The 20,411-nt window shown below is 35.4% G+C and overlaps 2 protein-coding genes and 1 long non-coding RNA gene across 3 annotated transcripts in view; 1 reads left to right on the top strand and 2 right to left on the bottom strand.

Moving 5' to 3' along the window:
- itgb1a (integrin, beta 1a) overlaps positions 1-12,301 on the bottom strand; it is a 40,362-nt gene extending 28,061 nt beyond the window's left edge. The window contains exon 1 of the mRNA XM_016440638.1: positions 12,050-12,301. The gene's annotated coding sequence lies outside the window, so the exon portion shown is untranslated. The remainder of the gene's footprint in view (positions 1-12,049) is intronic.
- Positions 1-19,038, top strand: part of LOC107653807 (uncharacterized) — a 23,368-nt gene extending 4,330 nt beyond the window's left edge. Inside the window, exons 2-4 of the long non-coding RNA XR_001630269.1 lie at positions 6,586-6,594; positions 7,896-7,899; positions 17,604-19,038. This is a non-coding gene — a long non-coding RNA (uncharacterized LOC107653807). The remainder of the gene's footprint in view (positions 1-6,585; positions 6,595-7,895; positions 7,900-17,603) is intronic.
- Positions 19,039-19,077: 39 nt separating this feature from the next.
- Positions 19,078-20,411, bottom strand: part of LOC107653804 (neuropilin-1a-like) — a 1,957-nt gene continuing 623 nt past the window's right edge. The window contains exons 2-3 of the mRNA XM_016440635.1: positions 19,954-20,007; positions 19,078-19,741 (exon numbers count right to left, since the gene is read on the bottom strand). Coding sequence (XP_016296121.1) covers positions 19,455-19,741; positions 19,954-20,007 — 341 coding nt within the window. The 3' untranslated portion in view covers positions 19,078-19,454. The remainder of the gene's footprint in view (positions 19,742-19,953; positions 20,008-20,411) is intronic.

Genomic DNA, 20,411 nt, shown 5'->3' with positions numbered 1-20,411 from the left:
CCCCATCCGCTCTGATCTGCACTTCACACGTTCACCTCCCACCCCTGCAACCCCCCTCCCTCCCTCCCCCACCATTCAACCTGTGCTTAAGGTCTGTGTAGAGGATGTGAACCAGGTCTTCAGGAAGCAGAAATCTAGGAAAGCCTCAGGCCCAGATGGCGTTTCACCTGCCTGTTTAAAAACCTGCACTGACCAACTGGCCCCCAACTTTACACATATCTTTAACAGATCACTGGAGCTGTGTGAGGTTCCCTGCTGCTTCAAACGCCCCACCATCATTCTGGTCCCCAAAAAGCCCAAAATCACTGCAAAATGTTGCATGTTGAAAAAGCATGTACGTTTAAAGTTTGCTGCACAACATTTAGACAAGCCTGTGAAATACTGGTGGATATTTCAGCAAGACAGTAATGATCCCAAACACAGCCAAGGAAACTATCAATTGGTTACAGAAAAATAAAATAAAGCTGCTAGAATTGCCCAGCCAATCACCTGACTTGAATCCAATAGAAAATCTATGGAAAGAACTAAAGATTAGAGTTCATAGAAGAGGCCCATGGAACCTTCAAGATTTGAAGACTGTTTGTGTGGAAGAATGGGCCAACATCACACCTGAGCAATGCATGCGACTAGTTTGTCCATACAGCTGTCATTACCAACAAAGGCTTTTGTACAAAGTAATAAATACATTTCAGTATGCGTGTTCAGTACTTTTTTCCCTGGGTCATTCCATTTTATTACACAGAACTTCATTTCTGCACTTATTTGTATTGCTTTCTTTGTATGTATGGATTACTTGGATTGTTACCGACATCTGGTGAAAATGTCATGTCAACAGCACCTTTAGAAATATATTTACTGAGAAAAATGGTGATGTGTTCAATACTTATTTTACCCACTGTATTATTCAGTACTTAAATGTACACAATTTGTGACAAGGACACCATAAAATAAAGTGTAACTCTTTATTTTAAGGTATTATTGTTACAACGTAATTATACAAATAAGTACTGAGCATTATTATTTAACAACATGTATTTACAGCATTAGGGTTAGGGTTAATTGCTTGTAATTATTAATAATTTACTATTATTATTACTATAGTAAGGACATGTAACATGTAACAGGGGCACTTTGAAATTAAGTATTACCGAAACTTGTGTATGTATTTAAATAATATATAATCATGTATTTAAATAAATTTTTAATTACACATCTGTAATGATGTAATATTGAATAACTCACTACAGTTACAAAATATAATTAAGTACATTACATGAGCCTAGTATGTTAGTCAACACATTAAAATGAAAGCACAACAAAAGTTTAAAACAAATTGAACAAATTTGAAATGTACTTGAAAATTAAACATTTAATTAGACATTATTACAAAGTGCACTTCAGTGTGTTTAAAACACAGTCATGAAATAGTCTCTCTTTAAGTACACTTGAGTGGCATTTTGTTTTCGTTAATGTTATATTATCTGCAAGGGTAGTTTTTTATTTTTAAATATACTTGAATTATTAATGCAAATATAGATATTTGAGGAGCCCTACTTTTGCTGAAACATGACTATTTCAGTTTTCTTGTGAATACAATAAATTACATGCATGCTGTAAACCAACATTAATAACCAAAAACGAATATGTTAGGTCAAAGAGGTTTAGCTGACAAAAACTTTGAGAATCCCTGCTGTAAACAATGCATTTGCAAAACTGACCTTATGCTTGACTTTCAAACAACAAAATCGATTGTGAATATTGTTAAATATCAAAGATTACTTGGATTGTTACCGACATCTGGTGAAAATGTCATGTCAACAGCACCTTTAGAAATATATTTACTGAGAAAAATGGTGATGTGTTCAATACTTATTTTACCCACTGTATTATTCAGTACTTAAATGTACACAATTTGTGACAAGGACACCATAAAATAAAGTGTAACTCTTTATTTTAAGGTATTATTGTTACAACGTAATTATACAAATAAGTACTGAGCATTATTATTTAACAACATGTATTTACAGCATTAGGGTTAGGGTTAATTGCTTGTAATTATGAATAATTTACTATTATTATTACTATAGTAAGGACATGTAACATGTAACAGGGGCACTTTGAAATTAAGTATTACCGAAACTTGTGTATGTATTTAAATAATATATAATCATGTATTTAAATAAATTTTTAATTACACATCTGTAATGATGTAATATTGAATAACTCACTACAGTTACAAAATATAATTAAGTACATTACATGAGCCTAGTATGTTAGTCAACACATTAAAATGAAAGCACAACAAAAGTTTAAAACAAATTGAACAAATTTGAAATGTACTTGAAAATTAAACATTTAATTAGACATTATTACAAAGTGCACTTCAGTGTGTTTAAAACACAGTCATGAAAGAGTCTCTCTTTAAGTACACTTGAGTGGCATTTTGTTTCGTTAATGTTATATTATCTGCAAGGGTAGTTTTTTATTTTTAAATATACTTGAATTATTAATGCAAATATAGATATTTGAGGAGCCCTACTTTTGCTGAAACATGACTATTTCAGTTTTCTTGTGAATACAATAAATTACATGCATGCTGTAAACCAACATTAATAACCAAAAACGAATATGTTAGGTCAAAGAGGTTTAGCTGACAAAAACTTTGAGAATCCCTGCTGTAAACAATGCATTTGCAAAACTGACCTTATGCTTGACTTTCAAACAACAAAATTGATTGTGAATATTGTTAAATATCAAAGAGTAACGCTCTTTCTAAGATGGACCTTTAGGGGAATATTGACCATGCTAATGCTCGAGTTCAAGCCCATCCTTCACAGTCATACTGGATCAATACCACTTTCTGCTGTACTGAACATTACTTAGCCAACCACAATTCAACAACGGCACAAATAGAACAAGATGTATGTAATCACCAAGCAGCAGAGAGACACCAGCATAAGAAACAAAGAGAGATCATTCATTGTGCAGGCTACTACAAAAAGCAACTCGGTTTTTACATTTACAAATATAATGCGATCATCCTTTACTCATACAAATGTAAACACCATGATGATAGGGTGTTTTGGTCATTGGTAAAAGTGTTCAGAGTGGTTTTTTTTTTTTTTTGGTGTTACTGGCACAAGTCAGTATGATAAGGCTTGGGTTCCTCCTTTAATGTAAATCAATGGGATTTTTCTCATTCTGTTGTTTTGATTTAGCACCTCTAAGAATAGCTAATCAGTAGCACTACAGTAACTGCCTGCAATGTTGTTCTACTGTAGTTCAAGCAACTGGCTTGATGCTAAAAGTCATCTTACAAATATAAATATGCTCCTGTGGTGACATTTCTGCAAAATTCATTACATTGCATCTTAAACATTTTCTAACATGTCCAGTGGGTGGCAATAAAAGTGCTACAGTTTTATCCAAAAAAGATGAATGTGAATCTGGCAATGTTTTATTACACTGGTTGTTGTACATTTTGTGGCAGTTTGGAAAAGAAATGTGTGGTAAGTGGTGCTATAATTTTTATTGTGCCTGAAAACAATGTACTTTCTACACTAAAGCTGACCGTAAATGTAACCAATAGTGTTAACTTAAACAAATGTGAAATAAAAAAGCATTTGCTGAAGCAACCATGTCACTTTAGCTTGTTTCTACAAGTCTTTAAGCTGTTTTTTTGTTACTTCTTGTGATTCAAGGACTTTGCAAGTGCAATGCTGTACCAGGTGGGCTATTGAGCAAGTTTACTACATCAGAAAAGCTGGTTATGAGATGCAAACTTCAAAATGTATTAGTTTACAAATCATGCACTATGGTAAAAGTGTTTTAAGGTCATAAAATAGTATTGTGCAAGGAACCACGTGAAAATAAGTCTGTATTAATCAATAATCTGCCATTGTAATCATAATTTGTGTGAAAAGAAACTGTGTGAAATGCCACGTGTGTTTATTTGATCCTTTTTGGAGTTTTGCAAAAATGTAGGTATAGGCACGTTTTTCCCAATGAGCCTGGGTTGAATATATGGCTTGGTTCTACCCTAAGCCCAACCCCTTCATTTCATCTTCTCCACCCTCAGTACTCAACCACAAACTCTACCATCCTCCTAAAAAACATACCAGGAATCCCTAAGATGTTTTCCCAATGACCAGAACAAAGGCTTCTCCGCTAGTATCAGTCAAATGCACCCCGAATTAATCAAACTGAAGGCTGGGTGAGAGTTAGACTTCTATAAAAGCTTGCATACATATAATGCATAGACTACACTGAGCATGATATATTACGCCTCTGAGACCTGAAGCTGGCATTACAGGGTTCAGGGGGGCCGTTGTAATGTTACTGCTTCTGCCTGACTAGTCCCTTTTAACCGTTGTGTTGACTTTACAGGAATCGCCCCTATCACAAAGGAAACCAGCATGCAGTTTGGCAAACAGCCAGAAACCCCTCGCGGTGAAGCCCTGCCCATGAAAACCAAACCACCAGGACCTTTGTCATACCTACCAATATATATAGATAGGCCTATATGAGGATATATAAGAGGAAGTGGTAGGCATTGAACATATATGAATGAGTTTAATTGAGAAATGTACATTAAAATAACAAATTAACAATTTTATACACTGTATTTCTTTCATAGTGAATCCCCTTCAGGCTTGAACTGATCTGATTCATTTTCCACCTGGTTGATGCATCGCTGAGGTCAATAGCATGATTTAAGTGGTTGGAAAATGACGCAGTCACGTGCTCATCTATCATTTTTATTATTGAATATGAATGAATAATTCACTGTAATGGAGGGGCTGACTCAGAGGACAATAACACTGCTGAATAAAACCTTTCAGTCGTACAAGTGTAAAGCAGTTCAATGCCAAGCCAACAGGTTACAGTGGTACAGTTAAACTTAGTTTGCATTAGGTATCATGCTAATTAACTGTGAACATTGAACAACAATCTGTCTAACATTTATTAATGTAGGTTAATGTTTAATGCTAAATACTAATGTTCATTTCAAATTTATGTTCACTCTAAAAAATGCTGGGTTAAATATAACCCAACCGCTGGGTCAAAACAACCCAATAGCTGGGTTTGTCCCTTTTTAACCCAGCGCTGGGTTTTATTTAACCCAGCATTTTTTAGAGTGTTCATTTGTAATTCATAGTTTATTGCATTAACTAAAGTTAACCTACAGACCCTTATTGTAAAGTGTTACCATTGCAAGTGTACACTCTAAAAAATGCTGGGTTAAATACAACCCAGTGCTGGGTACAAAACCCAACCACTGGGTCAAAACAACGCAATTGCTGGGTTTGTCCCTATTTTACCCGTTGTTTTGACCCAGCGGTTGGGTTACTACCCAGAAGGTTGGGTTAAACATTTAACCCAACCGCTGGGTCAAAACAACGCAATTGCTGGGTTTGTCCCTATTTTACCCAGCACTGGGTTGTATTTAACCCAACATTTTTAGAGTGTAGCAGAGCTGTCAATGTCTCGGTAGATAGGGAGGCTTATTATAGTTCCCCTTCAGGAACTGAAGCTCCTCTCTCTAAGAGCAGTTTACATCCCTGGGTATCTAAATCAGTGGGCAGATATCCTGTCAAGACAGGGGCTGAGGCCAGGGGATGGAGGCTCCACCTACGCAGCTCGAGTTCCTGAAGGGGAACGTCTCTAGGTTACGTATGTAACCATGGTTCCCCGAGGGAACGAGACGCTGCGTTTCTTTGCCATACTCCATGCATCCCTCCAGGCGCTACTTCATCGATGCTAACTTGCGCTCTGCCGGATGCGCTTTTATACTTCCTGGCGCTCACGTCACCCCGCTCGTGACGTCTCGCTGCTCCATTGGACTGATTTTACATGTGCTTCAGAACGCGGTCACACAGGGCCGTCCCCAAAGCGATCTCGACGCAGCGTCTCGTTCCCTCGGGGAACCATGGTTACATACGTAACCTAGAGACGTTTAGAGGAAATGGACAGTTTTTATCTAAGATCTGTATTGGTCTCTTGGTCAGTGCAATTTTGGGCAGTAAAACAAAACTGAACAAGTAAGGGTACAGTCAGGTGGTAGTTATCACAAATCATAAACCCAACAGGAGATGAGGACTGTGACATGAAATATATACATACTCGTCACACACATTATCTATCTTGTGACAGCTAAACAGGATACACGATGTACAAGATAAAAGATGTAGGGAATTGGTTTCCTGGGACAACAGTAATAACTGTAATTTGTATTTATTTATTGAGACCAGTGTTTGAAGTATTTCAAAACTGGAGACTGAACCTCTGACTAAAACCTATGGACCTACATTTTCATACCATAGACAATTAAATGTACAGAATGCATGTATTGACAGCAAAACATAAATCATGTACGTATTTGCAAATGTACAAATGTAGCAGGTTCTTATTTTTTATCAAATATTTAATTCATGCAAATAATTGGTTGAAATCATTGTTGTTGACTATCACTGAGAGTATGTTTTCATTCGGATTTATTAAATTCAGTTGACTCATTTACTTATATTGAAATTATATCACTTGATTCTGTTCAGTTAGACGTCTGGTGCAAACTTATTTCAGAAGGTTTTCATTGTAAACAAGACTACACTTTAAAGCCTTAAAATGAATAAAAATTCTGTAATTATTTAACTATTATTTATGTAATATTTTATTATCCACTGCAGTTTTCTGAATGTGCTATGACTCAAAAATGACCATGAAATATGCCCAAAATGCAACATTAAAGGATTACAAACAATCTTTTATTCTTGCACTGCAATCCAAATTTTCAGAATCCACATATCAAGTTTTTATTCAACGATCTTCATCTACAACCTCAGTAGCAACTGTAAATCATGCAATCTTCAAAAATTCTATATTTGCTGCCTCAAGAATCGTTATGACCAATGTATGTTATCGCATGCTTTTTGGTTCTCATGTGACATGCCATATTTCAGGTGGTGTTATATTGCATGTATCTATATAATGGTGCATGGTTACAAATTATTGCCACTGTACATTTTTCTGCCAATTAGTTTTATTTTTTTTATTGTTGAAGAGTGGTTATGTTTATAGGGTTAAGAGATGTGCAATACTGTATACCTATAAAACTGTGAAAATGTAGGTAAATAAATATAATTTTGATGTAAATGTTTTGTAAATATTTTACGTTTCTACTGTTTACTTTTTAGATGCTGTCAGTCCTTCCATATTTTAGCTTTCAGCATCCTCCCCAATTTACATATTGGGGTACAACAACAATATACATAAAAAAAATGAATTCATTCAAAAAGTATGTTTTTGTACCTGGCTACAAATAAATACCTACGTATAAACAATGAGACTAGACTGAATAATTCTATATGCAATGCAGCTTTCCAAGTACAAAAGCCCTACCTTGTGTTTCAATGTGAGATGAATAACTTCCAGTGACATTAAACTGATCTGATAGTAGTTCAAATGAGGGCAACTGAATTCAGATTAATCTTCCTGTTGGGTGAGAATTTGTCCCAGATGAGGAAGAATATATTGTCTCACTTTGTGAACTGGTTTTCTCTTTTTGACAGATGTGTCCGAATGGTTCTGCATTTCTACCCACAGCTGTACAACACCAGCTGTTCACTGTGCACAATCGATTCAAAACTTTCCCAAACTAATGATACTATAGGCCATCGACTTACCCAAAGACCTTAACAAACCAGTTCATGCTCACTGTAGAGGTAAGAATAATGGTACACCTTTAAATTTAATGTAGCTGCTAACATATGGAAATAATTTGCATATGCATTTAAGCACTTTTTTTGGTAAAATAGTTTTCTCTTCTATTCCCTTCACTCAGCATGTACAACAACAGTTGTTTTCAGCATTTTTACTCATGACAGACTGGCAAGAAGATTGGTTAAAATGGTTGAGAGACCAGCTACACAATACTGCATTGACCACAAGCCACTGCAGGTCAATTTCAAGCTAATTTACTGTGTGACCTCCGCTGGCTCACATGAATACTGCTTACATTGTACACCGGCAAAGAAAGGTTCTTTCTCATTGGCTGACCGGTACGAGCAATGAGAACCGAGATCAGATAAGAGCAGACGGCTCGAAGGAAATAGGGAGGGGACAAAAAGTAGATCAGATTAGACAGGGGCCTAATTTGCAGACCAACATCAAACAAGAGATTTTACCAGTGGAAAGGAGATAGACACATTCTGAGCTCCTTTATCGCAACATGAAAACATACATTTGACAACAGAGTTTAAAGCAAATGTGCCCACAGTCACAGATTTCAATCCTTTATAAGCCAAAATATAAGTATTAAGAATTCTGAAGACAAGCCAAATGTTTTGAGAAGAAAAGCTGGGGCATTTAGAGCGGAGTTCCTCCAGACACATGTGTTTTAAGATCTAAGTCTGACAGCTTTACAACGGCCCTACAATAAAGAAACAGACACTGAGAACAACATGCAAACTTTGTGACATTTTTAGGCAGCTCAAAATGGTCTACACGAAGAAATGGGTAAAGTGTCTCCAAAGTGTCCAAGAAACCATTAAAACAATGGCGATCAGACTGGCAGAAATATCCAAACATGACAAAAAAAAAGTACCACAGAACCAATGACATGGCTGTGTGTGAAACTCATGTATAACTTTTGTATACTCGCATGTTTTTGTATATTCAGATATTAAATTTCAAGACATGTAACACCAGGATTGATGCCATGATGCCAAATTTCTTTGACTATTGTGTATTGTATAATTGATCATACTTTGTCACATTTAAATATAAAGCATATTCAATCAATAAAATGTATAAGCTACAGTGGAAGATTTGCAGTAAAAAAAAAAATCAAGTCTGTTCCTCACTTAAAGCTTTTGTATGAAGACTTATAATACAGCACACGGGTCACAGAGACTACTTTTATGCTGTTTTTTGTGACTTTGGGGAGCTTTACAGCCCCTGGTGCACCATTCACTGTCACTGTATAAACATAACGGAAAAAAAAAAATGTTGTATTCCATGAAAGATAATTATCCACCTTCTTCCCAATGAGCCTATAGCATTTTAAATGATGGGAGGCACTTCTGGTTTGGGGACGGTCCACTCAAAATGACTGCAACAAATCATTTTAATTCATAAGGTAGTGCTACAAATAATCCTTCTCTGTCAGTTTGACTGAATGAGCTGTTCATTGTCCTTCATGTTCTATTTTCAGAAGTCAGGAGAATAACGCAACTCTATTTTAATGTGACGTGATATAACAAGAATATCTATGGCAAGAGCTATTATCAGTCTGCTGAAACAATATGAAAAAAGACAACAATATATCCCATGAATAATGAACTAGAATGCACTAAAACTCTGTTTTTTCTTCCTAAATCCTGTCGTCTCTTTCCAGGTTTGTTTTAACACAGATGCTTTAAAATGTAATTGTTACGTAATGTAGACATATATTACTACAATGATATTTAACATTTCCTTAATGTTGCTGCGGACAGAATCTAGCTTTAGGAGTTATGGTATGTTGAATGTAATTCGTTAATGCTTTTACACTTTTACATTTCCTTTTAATGTTATGGTTGAAGGGCGAGTAGAATAATCTCACCCCATTGTACTCAGTTTTTGAAAATGTTTATTATTGTGTTCATGGAGCAAAACTTCTGCTTATTATTTACTGTTCCATTATTCATGCAAAGCGTCATGGGGTGAAGGAAAAAGGTGGATGTGGGTTTAGAACAACATAAGTAAATAATGACAGAATGTACTTTTTTTGGATCTGGATTTTACATTTTTTGGGTTAGTCCTATCCCTGGATTCAGGACGACTGCCAAACAAGGTCTGGAAAACAATGACTGGATACGTTCCTATAAATATTTTTACTAAGATCAGAACTGACAAGAGTGCTTGAATAAGACTAACACTAAAGCATTATTATCTACATCATACACAAGAAATGCACCAATGAAACGTTTGGACACACTCGACAAAATGCATGCTTTGCATGATCTTCAAATAGCTTTTGATCTGAACTCATATATTTGAAATTAGTTTTGTAGAAAAATAAGCATATGCATTTTAATACGTTGGAACAGACAGTGAAGGAAAAGCAGTCAACAAGTGTCCAGCATGAATCGAAACTCCAACACTTTCCTTTGCATTTGCACTTAAAGTTCAAAACCTAAACACTAATTTAAAGTTAGAATCATGAGTGATAACTTCACATGTAAAACTATTTTAAGCATCTATAAATAACCAAAGAAGCAGAAACACAACACAGGATTGTGATGTGCTCAGCACTTATCTGTCAAAAGGAGTCGCTGGTTAAAGGTCCAACAATAAAGTTTTTTTCTGTCCAGCAGCTGTTGTGAAGGTCAGAGGTCACGTATACTGTCAGCGAACAGATGCTACTGACCACACACCTGATTTATTCCACCTACACTGAGTCTTACACCCATTTACTTGATTAAAAAAGCTCCTCTGCTGTCAGACGCAAGGTTGTTCTAAAGGACAGGGCCGCCAGACGTCCTCTTCTGATTAAAATGGGTACAAGGGTGTCACTGCATCCAATGAATCAATGCAGACTGTTTCCTGAAATATTGACATTTCAAAGGAACATGTCAGCTTTAGGAAGCAGACGTGCTTCGGTCATATTTGAGAAATTGATTGTAGACAGATATATTTTGTGTGTGTATGTTTCTCTCACTCATGTTTTCCATTTGTGTCCAATATAGTTATATAGTAAAAGGAGAAATGTCTGTAGATACAGTATACAGTCATTCTGTACTGTATAGTTAGTCCAGATAAACACCATGGCCTGTGTTTAAATACTGGATAGCGGTTAGATGCATTTACCTAAGAAAACAGATGAGCAAATCCATTACGTAAGCTGTTTACTTGCTCAAAGTACTTCTTTTTGTTTATTTCTCATTTCATTGCTTATTTACACAATGCCTATGATTTGAAAACTAATTCTAAGAATCATATTTTTCAAAGTCCAAATCAAGTTCTGGTCACACTTTATTTTGAAGTCCAATTCTTACTATTAACAAACCATTAACTATGACTTTTGACTCAATAAACTCCTAATTTGCTGCTTATTAATAGTAAGGTAGTTGTTAAGTTTAGGTATAGGGTCATGCAGAATATGTGCTTTACAAGTACAAATAAACAGCCAATGTGTTAATAATAGGCATGCTAATAATAGAGAGAATGGCTTAACTAGAAAAGTGTTACAAAAGTTCCACATGAAATGTACAGCGTGAGCTCGAGATTTGAATGTAAGATGACACTTTCAAACGTTCTATGCGTCATCGTTCCATTTTTCATTTTGTCTTACACTCTAAAAAATGCTGGGTTGTTTCAACCCAACTTTGGGTCAAATATGGACTAACCCAACCGTTGGGTTAAATTTTTACATTAAATTTTTAACCCAAAAGTTGGGTTAGTCCATATTTGACCCAGAGTTGGGTTGAAACAACCCAGCATTTTTTAGAGTGTAGATTAAGAAATGCAACTGTGGAAATTAAATAATGATAATATTAATAATAAAATCAATACGTTTAAAATAATAATAATAACAACAATAACCACCACTTTAAATAAATCCCTCGACTCAAAAAAAAAATATAATAATAATAATAAATAGTATAGAGGCACAAAATGCTAAGAAAGATTATTCTCCCTAGCAACATGTGTAGATGTGCTGCTGCTTTCATATTGATAAAAAACAGATGGAACATAAAACGAAACAACAGATGCAGTGTCCGTCGAACATTTCCCCCCTGTTGTGTGCTAGAAATGACAAAAAACAAGTAAATAGCCAGTAAAGAGAGGCTTTAGCAGGAGTAACCTAACAGAAGAACAACATCTTTTTTAGAAAGCACCTAAAATATCTGCGCACGGACCGTTACTCGAGCAACTTTACCACACATTTCTCGCTTTAAATCACACTCACGTCTGATTTAAACACCACTTTACCATTTTCTATCAAATAAAACCCCGATGAAAACTGCGTCCTTTCATTCGGCGGACAGCATTGCGACGGTAACTTTACCTTATGGCTTTTATTACTAGTTTTCTCTCTTCACTTTCGAAGCCTCATAGGGGTCTTTTGTCAACGTGTATCCTTCTGTATCTCTTTAATCCTAAACGAGCTTCTCTTAAATCACAAATCACGCCAAACAATCCATTCTGCATCCGTCCGCTGTGAAATGAACCATTCCACAAAGTCCTCTGGCCGCGTTTATCGTCTACGTGTTTGCATTGGAAAGAAGAAGAGCTGCTGAACGCTGGATGAGAAACTATGAGGTCTCAGCAGACGCCAGTGGTGGAGGTAACGAATTACAACTACTCACGTTACTGTAATTAAGTAATTTTTTCGGGTACTTGTACTTTTTTTGAGTATATTTTTAAAGCTGTACTTTTACTTGTACTTAAGTACAAATTAATGTTCAAATATGCCTAATTTATACAAATGAACTGCCTGTCCTCTCACTCCGATATTGCTTGTGCACAGACTGTGTACAATCACGATCTCTCCGTGCTTTTAAAGTACAAATTATTTCTCTTTGCTCCTGGATTAAACTTTGTCAAAAGTTATCAACCATTCAGAATAGATCCACGCCTGATCGATGAAAATGCTACTGGAAATTGTATTGGCTGTAAGTGAAATGCATCAGAAAGTCTTTCAACTATCAACAATTGAACTTTAATTTCTTTACAATGTAGGCCTAAGTATGCTAGACATGTTTTGGAATGGGATATTTGTCTGATTTGTACATATAAATATCCTAGTCTGTCTAACTGCATCACTACAGTCATTACAGGCCAAAGCCATCTGATTTATCTAAATAAACCACATATATGGCTGTTAAATCACTGCCTATAAAAATTAAGGACCAGCTTAAACCAGCATCCCAGCGTCAAAACATACCTAACCAGCATATGCTGTTTTTTTCAACAGGGTGAACAGTCACTCATGTGCGTTGTGTTGACGCCAGTCTTCTATGGCATGAACACAACACAAATACATTTTAATGCTCTCATGAACACACAGTGCAAACAAAGCACTCCGTTGCTTAATAAAATTGAGGTTATACCACTGAAGTCACAGGGAGTGCTTTAACCATGTCTTTCCTACCATTCTGGGCTTTGAATGTATAAGTTGCGTTGCTGCCTATAGAGGGGAAGCTCTCGGATTTCATCAGAAAGATCTCTATTTGTGTTCGGAAGAGGAAAGAAGGTCTTACAGGTGTGAAATGACATGAGGGTGAGTAATTGATGACAGAATTTCCATTTTTGGGTGAAATAAACCTTTAATTTGTCCGTGGTTCCAACTGAAAAAAAATGAAAGAAGCTGTTTTGGTGCTCAGTGCAAACTGGCTAAGTATGTATTAAAATATTTAGTATCAGCTATTGCTCACTGAGTGCTATTTCAGGACAGAAGAAAAAGCTGCTCTAGAACTTTACTTGCTAGCTGACAAGTGACGTATCTTGCTTGGCAAAAGTTAGCTACTTGTTTCGATAGACAAACTGACATTTTTCAAGTATTAAATTAAAATTGCAGATACATATCAGATAATACTAAATACAAATGTAATAAATTCAATATCATGTCTTGTCTTTTTTATTATAACTGTATTAATGGTACAATTTTAGCATGTATACGTTTTTTTCTACACCAAATAATAAAACGTTGATTCGTATTAGTATATGAGTTTTGATGGACACTGCTAAAATTGACTCTCTCTATAAAAACATATCTTTAAATAAAGAATAACTTCTAAAGAAGAGAAGTGAAAGTCGAAGGGAAAGAACTGACACAGAGAGATATTAAAAAAAGAGCTTCAAATCTGGTTTGAAACCAGGCTTCATGTTGAAAGTATTGGGTGGCTGCATTATTAAAAGGAAAGATGGAAAAAGATCCTGTATTATGTGCAAAAAACAGACCCAGAAAACCTTGGTTGCTATGATTACATAAGCAGAAGAAAAAGAGACGCCCAAAAGAGGCAATGCAGCTTTCGCAATGAATTCCTGCCTGAATACTGAAATACTACACTGTCTGCTGTGGAGCAGAAACGGTGTACAAATGTTGCAGGCTTTACGATGAAACACCAGATTAATGTGTATTATTTGGACTGATAGTTATACATTTAAATCATACTTTTTTTCATTAAACTGTCAGGCAGAATGAACTGAAATAATTTGTTTTAGATTGTGGGATCAATAGGGTCTTACTAGCACATGACTGATATAATAAAATATAATTTATTCAACTTTATTACAAGTAGGATCTAACTAATTTTTATATGAAATTCTTCAGTGTACTGACCCAGTTTACCACAGTACAAACTGCCTTAAAATACAACAGCTCAATATACTATTTATCATCTATCGTGTCCATAATGATGTTTTCAATTCGAGATAATAGAGCTTTTAAGGGTTATTGTGTTATTGCGAATACAACACTGGCCTCTAGTGTTCATTAATGTGAGTTACACGATCATGACAATGTGGCATGTGACTTACAATTTATATGAAAATTACTATTTTTATTAGAAGATTCTTCTGTTTCTGCTACATATTAAACATATTAAATATGTGACAATGGTGTTTTTTTCGGTTTTGTTTTTGTTTAAATAAAGTAAGCATTTTTAAATAGCTAGCTAGACATTAAAAAGATCAGATATTAAGCTTAAATAGGCCTAAATAAATCAATAAATCATCATTATCATCAAAACCACTAAAACCTTGGAATGATATAGGCCTACCTTAAAACAATAGATGTCATGTTAAAAAGGATGTAACATTACTTAAGTTTAAGTAAATTTACTTATATTTTTTTGCGATTTTGTACATGAACAAACGTAAAACTTTGAGGAAACCCATATATGTCCCATGCTTCTGTGTGTGTCTGTCTGTTTGTTGGCCCCTGAGCAAGGAACTAATAGATTTCAGAGCAAAGCTTGTGTAACCAGAGCTGGCATATATATGTTTTTTATTATTTTATTTTTTTTTATTAAAGCTGTTTTAACTGAAAGAATGCATCGATTTGCAGCTCGACTCTCTATATCCTGGCGATTGGTTTTGTTTTGATGGATAAACTGGAGCCTTGAGGAGCTCTGTTGTGTAATGAAAGAGAGCTTGTGTTTAACGCTGGATTCAGCAGCACATTCACCTGCAGGCGTCTGCTTCAGCTCTCACACACAAAGAAACGCTTTGGAGAGTTTCAAAACACAGGCTGGGTCAGCTGCCACAAAGACTGTATAGTACAGGTTTGAGTCAAATGTCAAATCACTCAAATATGTGACCCTGGAGCACAAAACCAGTCATAAGGGTCAAGTTTGAATTCTGAAAGCTGAATAAATAAGCTTTCCATTGATGTATGGTTTGTTAGGATAGCACAATATTTGGCTGTGATACAACTATTTGAAAATCTGGAATCTGAGGGTGCAAAAAAATCGAAATAATGAGAAAATCATCTTTAAAGTTGCTCAAATTAAGTTCTTAGCAATGCATATTACTAATCAAAAATGAAGTTTTGATATATTTACAGTAGGAAATTTACTAAATATCTTCATGGAACATGATCTTTATTTAATAATATCCTAATGATTTTTGGCATAAAAGAAAAATAATTAATTTTGACCCATACAGTGTATTGTTGGCTATTGCTTCAAATATACCCCAGCGACTTAACGCTGCTTTTGTGCTCCAGGGTCACATATGTGTTTTCTGATTATGTTTATGTCAATAAATAGCAGTTTCTCATTGTGGCCACTTACCCTTGTGAAAAAGAAGTACACTTTAACATACTTTAAAAATGAGTAATATACTTTAAAAGAATATACTTAAGTACAAACTGAATGTAATGTTTTCAGATACTTGCAAATAAATTAAAATATAGTGTACATATAAGTAACACATTAAGTCAACACATTAAAATAAGTGCACTTCTTTAAAGCACGGCAAAAGATTAAAACATAATGATTTGAATAACCTTTAATTTGACATTATCACAAATTTCTCTTGAAAGTGTCTCAATTTAAGTGCACTTAAGTGGCCTTTTATTTCATTAATATTATGGTTACACTTTATTTTAAGGTAAGTGCAATGTTGTTGCAGTGTAATTACACAACTAAGTACTGAGTATTAGTAGGTTATGGTTTGGTTTAGGGTTAGTTACTTAATAATTTACTCTTATTACTAAAGTAAGTACATGTAAGGTGTAACTAAATCACTTTGAAATAAAGTATCTTTTCTGGGTCACATTTTAGTTTAGGGACCAATTCTCACTATTAGCTAACTAACAACAACTTCTGCGTCAATAAACTCCTAATTTGCTGCTTATTAATAGTCAGTACGCTGATAAGTTTAGGTATTGGGTGGATTAAGAAATCTAGAATATGATCATACAGAATAAGGTATTAATATGTGCTCTATAAGTACTAATAAACAGGCAATATGCTATGCATGCTAATAAGCTACTAGTTAATAGTGAGAATTGGTTTCTAAACTAATGCATTACCATTTTCTGTAACATACGTCAGTACAGCTTTTTAAAAATATACTTTTAAGATTTGAAGTTGACTTTTTCACAAGGGACTCTAAATATGCCCCGCTAAAATATCAAGCTTGTTCATTAAACTGTATTTTTCCTGAAATATCAGTAAAATGCTCAAAAGCATTTTAAAGCATGTGTCTACACAGTAATTAACTTTCAGCCCTGAGAAATATTAACTGGAGCTCTTCAGTGATTACATATGCTCGTTATTACTTGAATTAATAAGCATTTATGTAATATAACTAATCAAATAATTAACACAATACACAGAGTAATACTAGAGTAAGTTCACAGACATTGCTATCAGAGTCCCTCTGCTTAGAAATATACTGATATTGCTGGTGGACACTTTTGTGCTCTTCAGATATGCTATATGCTCGTTATTACTTGAATTAATAAGCATTTATGTAATATAACTAATCAAATAATTAACACAATACACACTAGAGTAAGTTCACAGACATTGCTATCAGAGTCCCTCTGCTTAGAAATATACTGATATTGCAGGTGGACACTTTTGTGCCTCATTTGAATACTTCCAGTTCTTCTTTTGTGTAAAATAAGCCCTCAAAACCACAAAAAGTGTACATTTATATTATGTAAATATGTCAGCGTACAGTGCTTCTCTTGTCATCAAGTTGCTCAACATCGCCTTCTGCTGTCCTGTCTTTACACCTGCATGCTCTTTGCATGTCATCTATAGTTAAAAAAAGAAGAAAAGAAAAATAACTTATAAAAAGAGCAAAGGTTTCAGAACACATTTATTGGAGCTGAATCTTTGGAATATGTCAGTCGATCTGATTCTATCAGAGACAGAGCAGATGTGGAGGAGATTTTCTTTCGTGATGCCGATGTTCAAATACAAAACATTGATATCCATTTTAAGGCCTTGCTGTTTTTTATTCATTTTTTCCTTCCTACAACAGCAACGTACAGAGGCAGTATTGAAAATAAAAGTTTTCTTTGCTTCCGCATCTTCTTGTAAAAAAAAAAGAAAATGAAAAAGAAACAAATCGGCACAAAATTTCAAGGACAGTACAAAAAGCAAAAGAGAATCAGGGTCAGGTAAACGGGAGCTTTACTATAGGAAATCTGTATATCTTTTTCAATAATGAAAACATCTTGATAACTGACCATTTCAGAATCGTATTACATATTCTGAAACTATATAAAAAAGAAATGAACACTGTCTTTTTTATTTCAGTTGTCTTTTTTACAAATGAATGCTATAAACACATAAACTTCATCAAATATTTTGATCAGTGCAACATTGTTTCTTTTTCGTTAATGCTACAGTATGCTTTCTCACAGAATCCTGACTGAAGCCAGTGGCCTTTATCCAGCTTCAGCTGACACACATGTAGCATCGACACAAGGATTCATGTCATCGGAAACTACCGGAAAGAAACGGGAAAACAACAGTATACAGCACAGTACATGAACATACCGAGAAACCTGTAGAAAACATTAGTATTGTCAGCAGTGAAGCCCTGTTATCGGTTAAACTACGTGTGTACGGCATTGCTAAAATCAGACCCATCCAGCGGTCCAGAATCCAAACCGTCGACCCAGTGACAATGAGATGAGATGGTCTCCAGACGTCTCAAGAGAATGGGTTGTTGCGATTGGACCCTGCAGTTTGAGGCAACAGTCCTTTGGTACAGACACAAGGCCAATGACAGAACGCTTGCGAAGCGATGCGTGAGAACTTTTATTAGCACCACTCTTAAAATGAGAGTTTTATTCAAAAGCACATGCATTCAAGCTCGACGGATGGTGAAAGAAGCGCTTTGATGAAACCTCAAATCAAAGCAATCAAGGCAATGACGATCATCAATTTTTTTTTTGGTATGCTGGATAAACAGACATTCTGAATGTGATTATAGAGGATATGATGATTATAAATCTGTAATCCAGGTGAATAAAACTCGCCTATGAAATGCATTTATGTTCCCATGATGAAATGCGCGCTGGATTTGTATTAACATCTGTCTTGAACAAGGTCTGCATCTTTTGGGAGCGTAGCAAAATAACCAAACAGGACGGAAAAAGCACACGTTTCACTTTCACAAAACAGTCAGACGATTGTATTTACAACATACAACCCAAGAAAAAAGGGATACTGCAGCTTTCTTTTTTGTCCTTTTACTCGTTTCTTTGAAAAGGGCATTAAAATATATTAAAACTTATGTACAATATGCAGGACTTTAACATTAAAGCGCTATGAATTTACCGGGATTTGTTTTGCAGATTCGACCGACAGCTTTTTCGAGAACTAAAGGGTTGAAAACACCCAGAAAACAACAGAGGAGGCCAAAAAAGATGTACCAAAGGCACTGACTGAACCATACTCAGAATGCAACAGGGCTGGATGATTTTCCACCCCGTTTGATCCTTGCCCTACCATGGGGTATTAACCTTCCCTTGGCCGTATATGGTTCTTTTTTTTTTTTTTACACATCTCCTTAAAGCGCAAAGCAATCTTTTAAAATAAAAATAAATGATTTTTTTTCCTCCTACCAAAAAAAAAAAAGAAAAAAAAGATAAATACTTTATAACATTATTATATATTGGTCTCAACACCAGCATCGGATTGTAAAAATGATCAACCAAAAATAATACGAAATAAAAAATTAAAATAATAATTTCAATCATCTGTACATATTCTTATTTTTCATTTTGTTTTGTTTTTTCCTTGTATTCAATGTTTTGTACACAGTGTCCCCTACTGGTAGGTTCCGTTCACTGCAGCTCCTGAGAAAAGCATGGCTCAGTCCCAGACCTCCCATTGGTTCGCTGAACCACAGAGCCTTGTCCTCCTCCAACCGGAAGGCATCGGCAGTCCGTTTTAGCCCCGCCCTCCCTGAGGAGAGGTTCCCTCTGATTGGTCGGTGCCTCACGCTTCTGAGTACGTGTTCTGTGAGTTCAGCTTGTCCTTCTTTAACTTGACGCCGTCCACTAGCTCAAAGTTATAGTTTTCCAGGGCGGATAAGTTCCTGTCGGACATGGCGCTGTGGGAGCAGGCGCAGTAGAGGACCACGCCGCAGATGGCGCCGAGGAAGACCCCCAGCGCGCTCATGGCGATGATGGTGATGAGGATGGGGTCCAGCGTCTTCAGCATGTTTCCGGCGCCGCTGATCTCGTGGTTCTCCACAATCTCAGGGAAGTCTGTGATGTCCACGACTGGAAGAGAACAGATGAGCAAACTTGTTTTAGATATTGCTTTTGGATTTTATGCAGTCAAACAAAAAATTATGTAGACACCAGATATGATTTTTGATATATATATATATTTTTTTTTACTAGTGGGTGCAGGACACTACAGTCACTAATTTTGAGAGTGTTCCAACATTTATTCAGCATTTGCATGCATTATATTTGAGAAAGCCACTTACTGATTTCATTGAAGTTGTCCTCAGGTAGAATTGGCTCTGCTGGGACATCTGGGTCTATAAAAGGGCAACATAAAACAGTCAGGAAATGTACATAATTCAATATTGCCATCTAAGTCAGTTGTTCTCTACCAGGGGCCTCAGCACACTAGGGCCACAATATGGCTTAAAATTATTTAAAATAAGACAAAACAAGCTTTAAAATCTAAAACAGCTAAAAATCTAACTATAAGTTAAAATCATATTTGTAATTTTAATTTGTTCCCTCAACTGCCATTATATTTAAGGACCAAGGTTGTCATGATCTTGGATATATGAGAGCATTTTTAAAAAGTGATTTCGAAGTAATGGATTGTTTTGTTTTTTATCATGAATATATTTTTTTAAACTCTAAAATATTGTATTGGGCAGAAATAGCTATTTAGGAGTAAAACTAAATAAAAATGAAATAAATTATTATA

The sequence above is a fragment of the Sinocyclocheilus anshuiensis genome, unplaced genomic scaffold (genome assembly GCF_001515605.1).
Source record: "Sinocyclocheilus anshuiensis isolate Anshui unplaced genomic scaffold, SAMN03320099.WGS_v1.1 scaffold79, whole genome shotgun sequence".
NCBI lineage: Eukaryota > Metazoa > Chordata > Actinopteri > Cypriniformes > Cyprinidae > Sinocyclocheilus > Sinocyclocheilus anshuiensis.
This window is presented reverse-complemented; position numbering and strand designations above follow the sequence as displayed.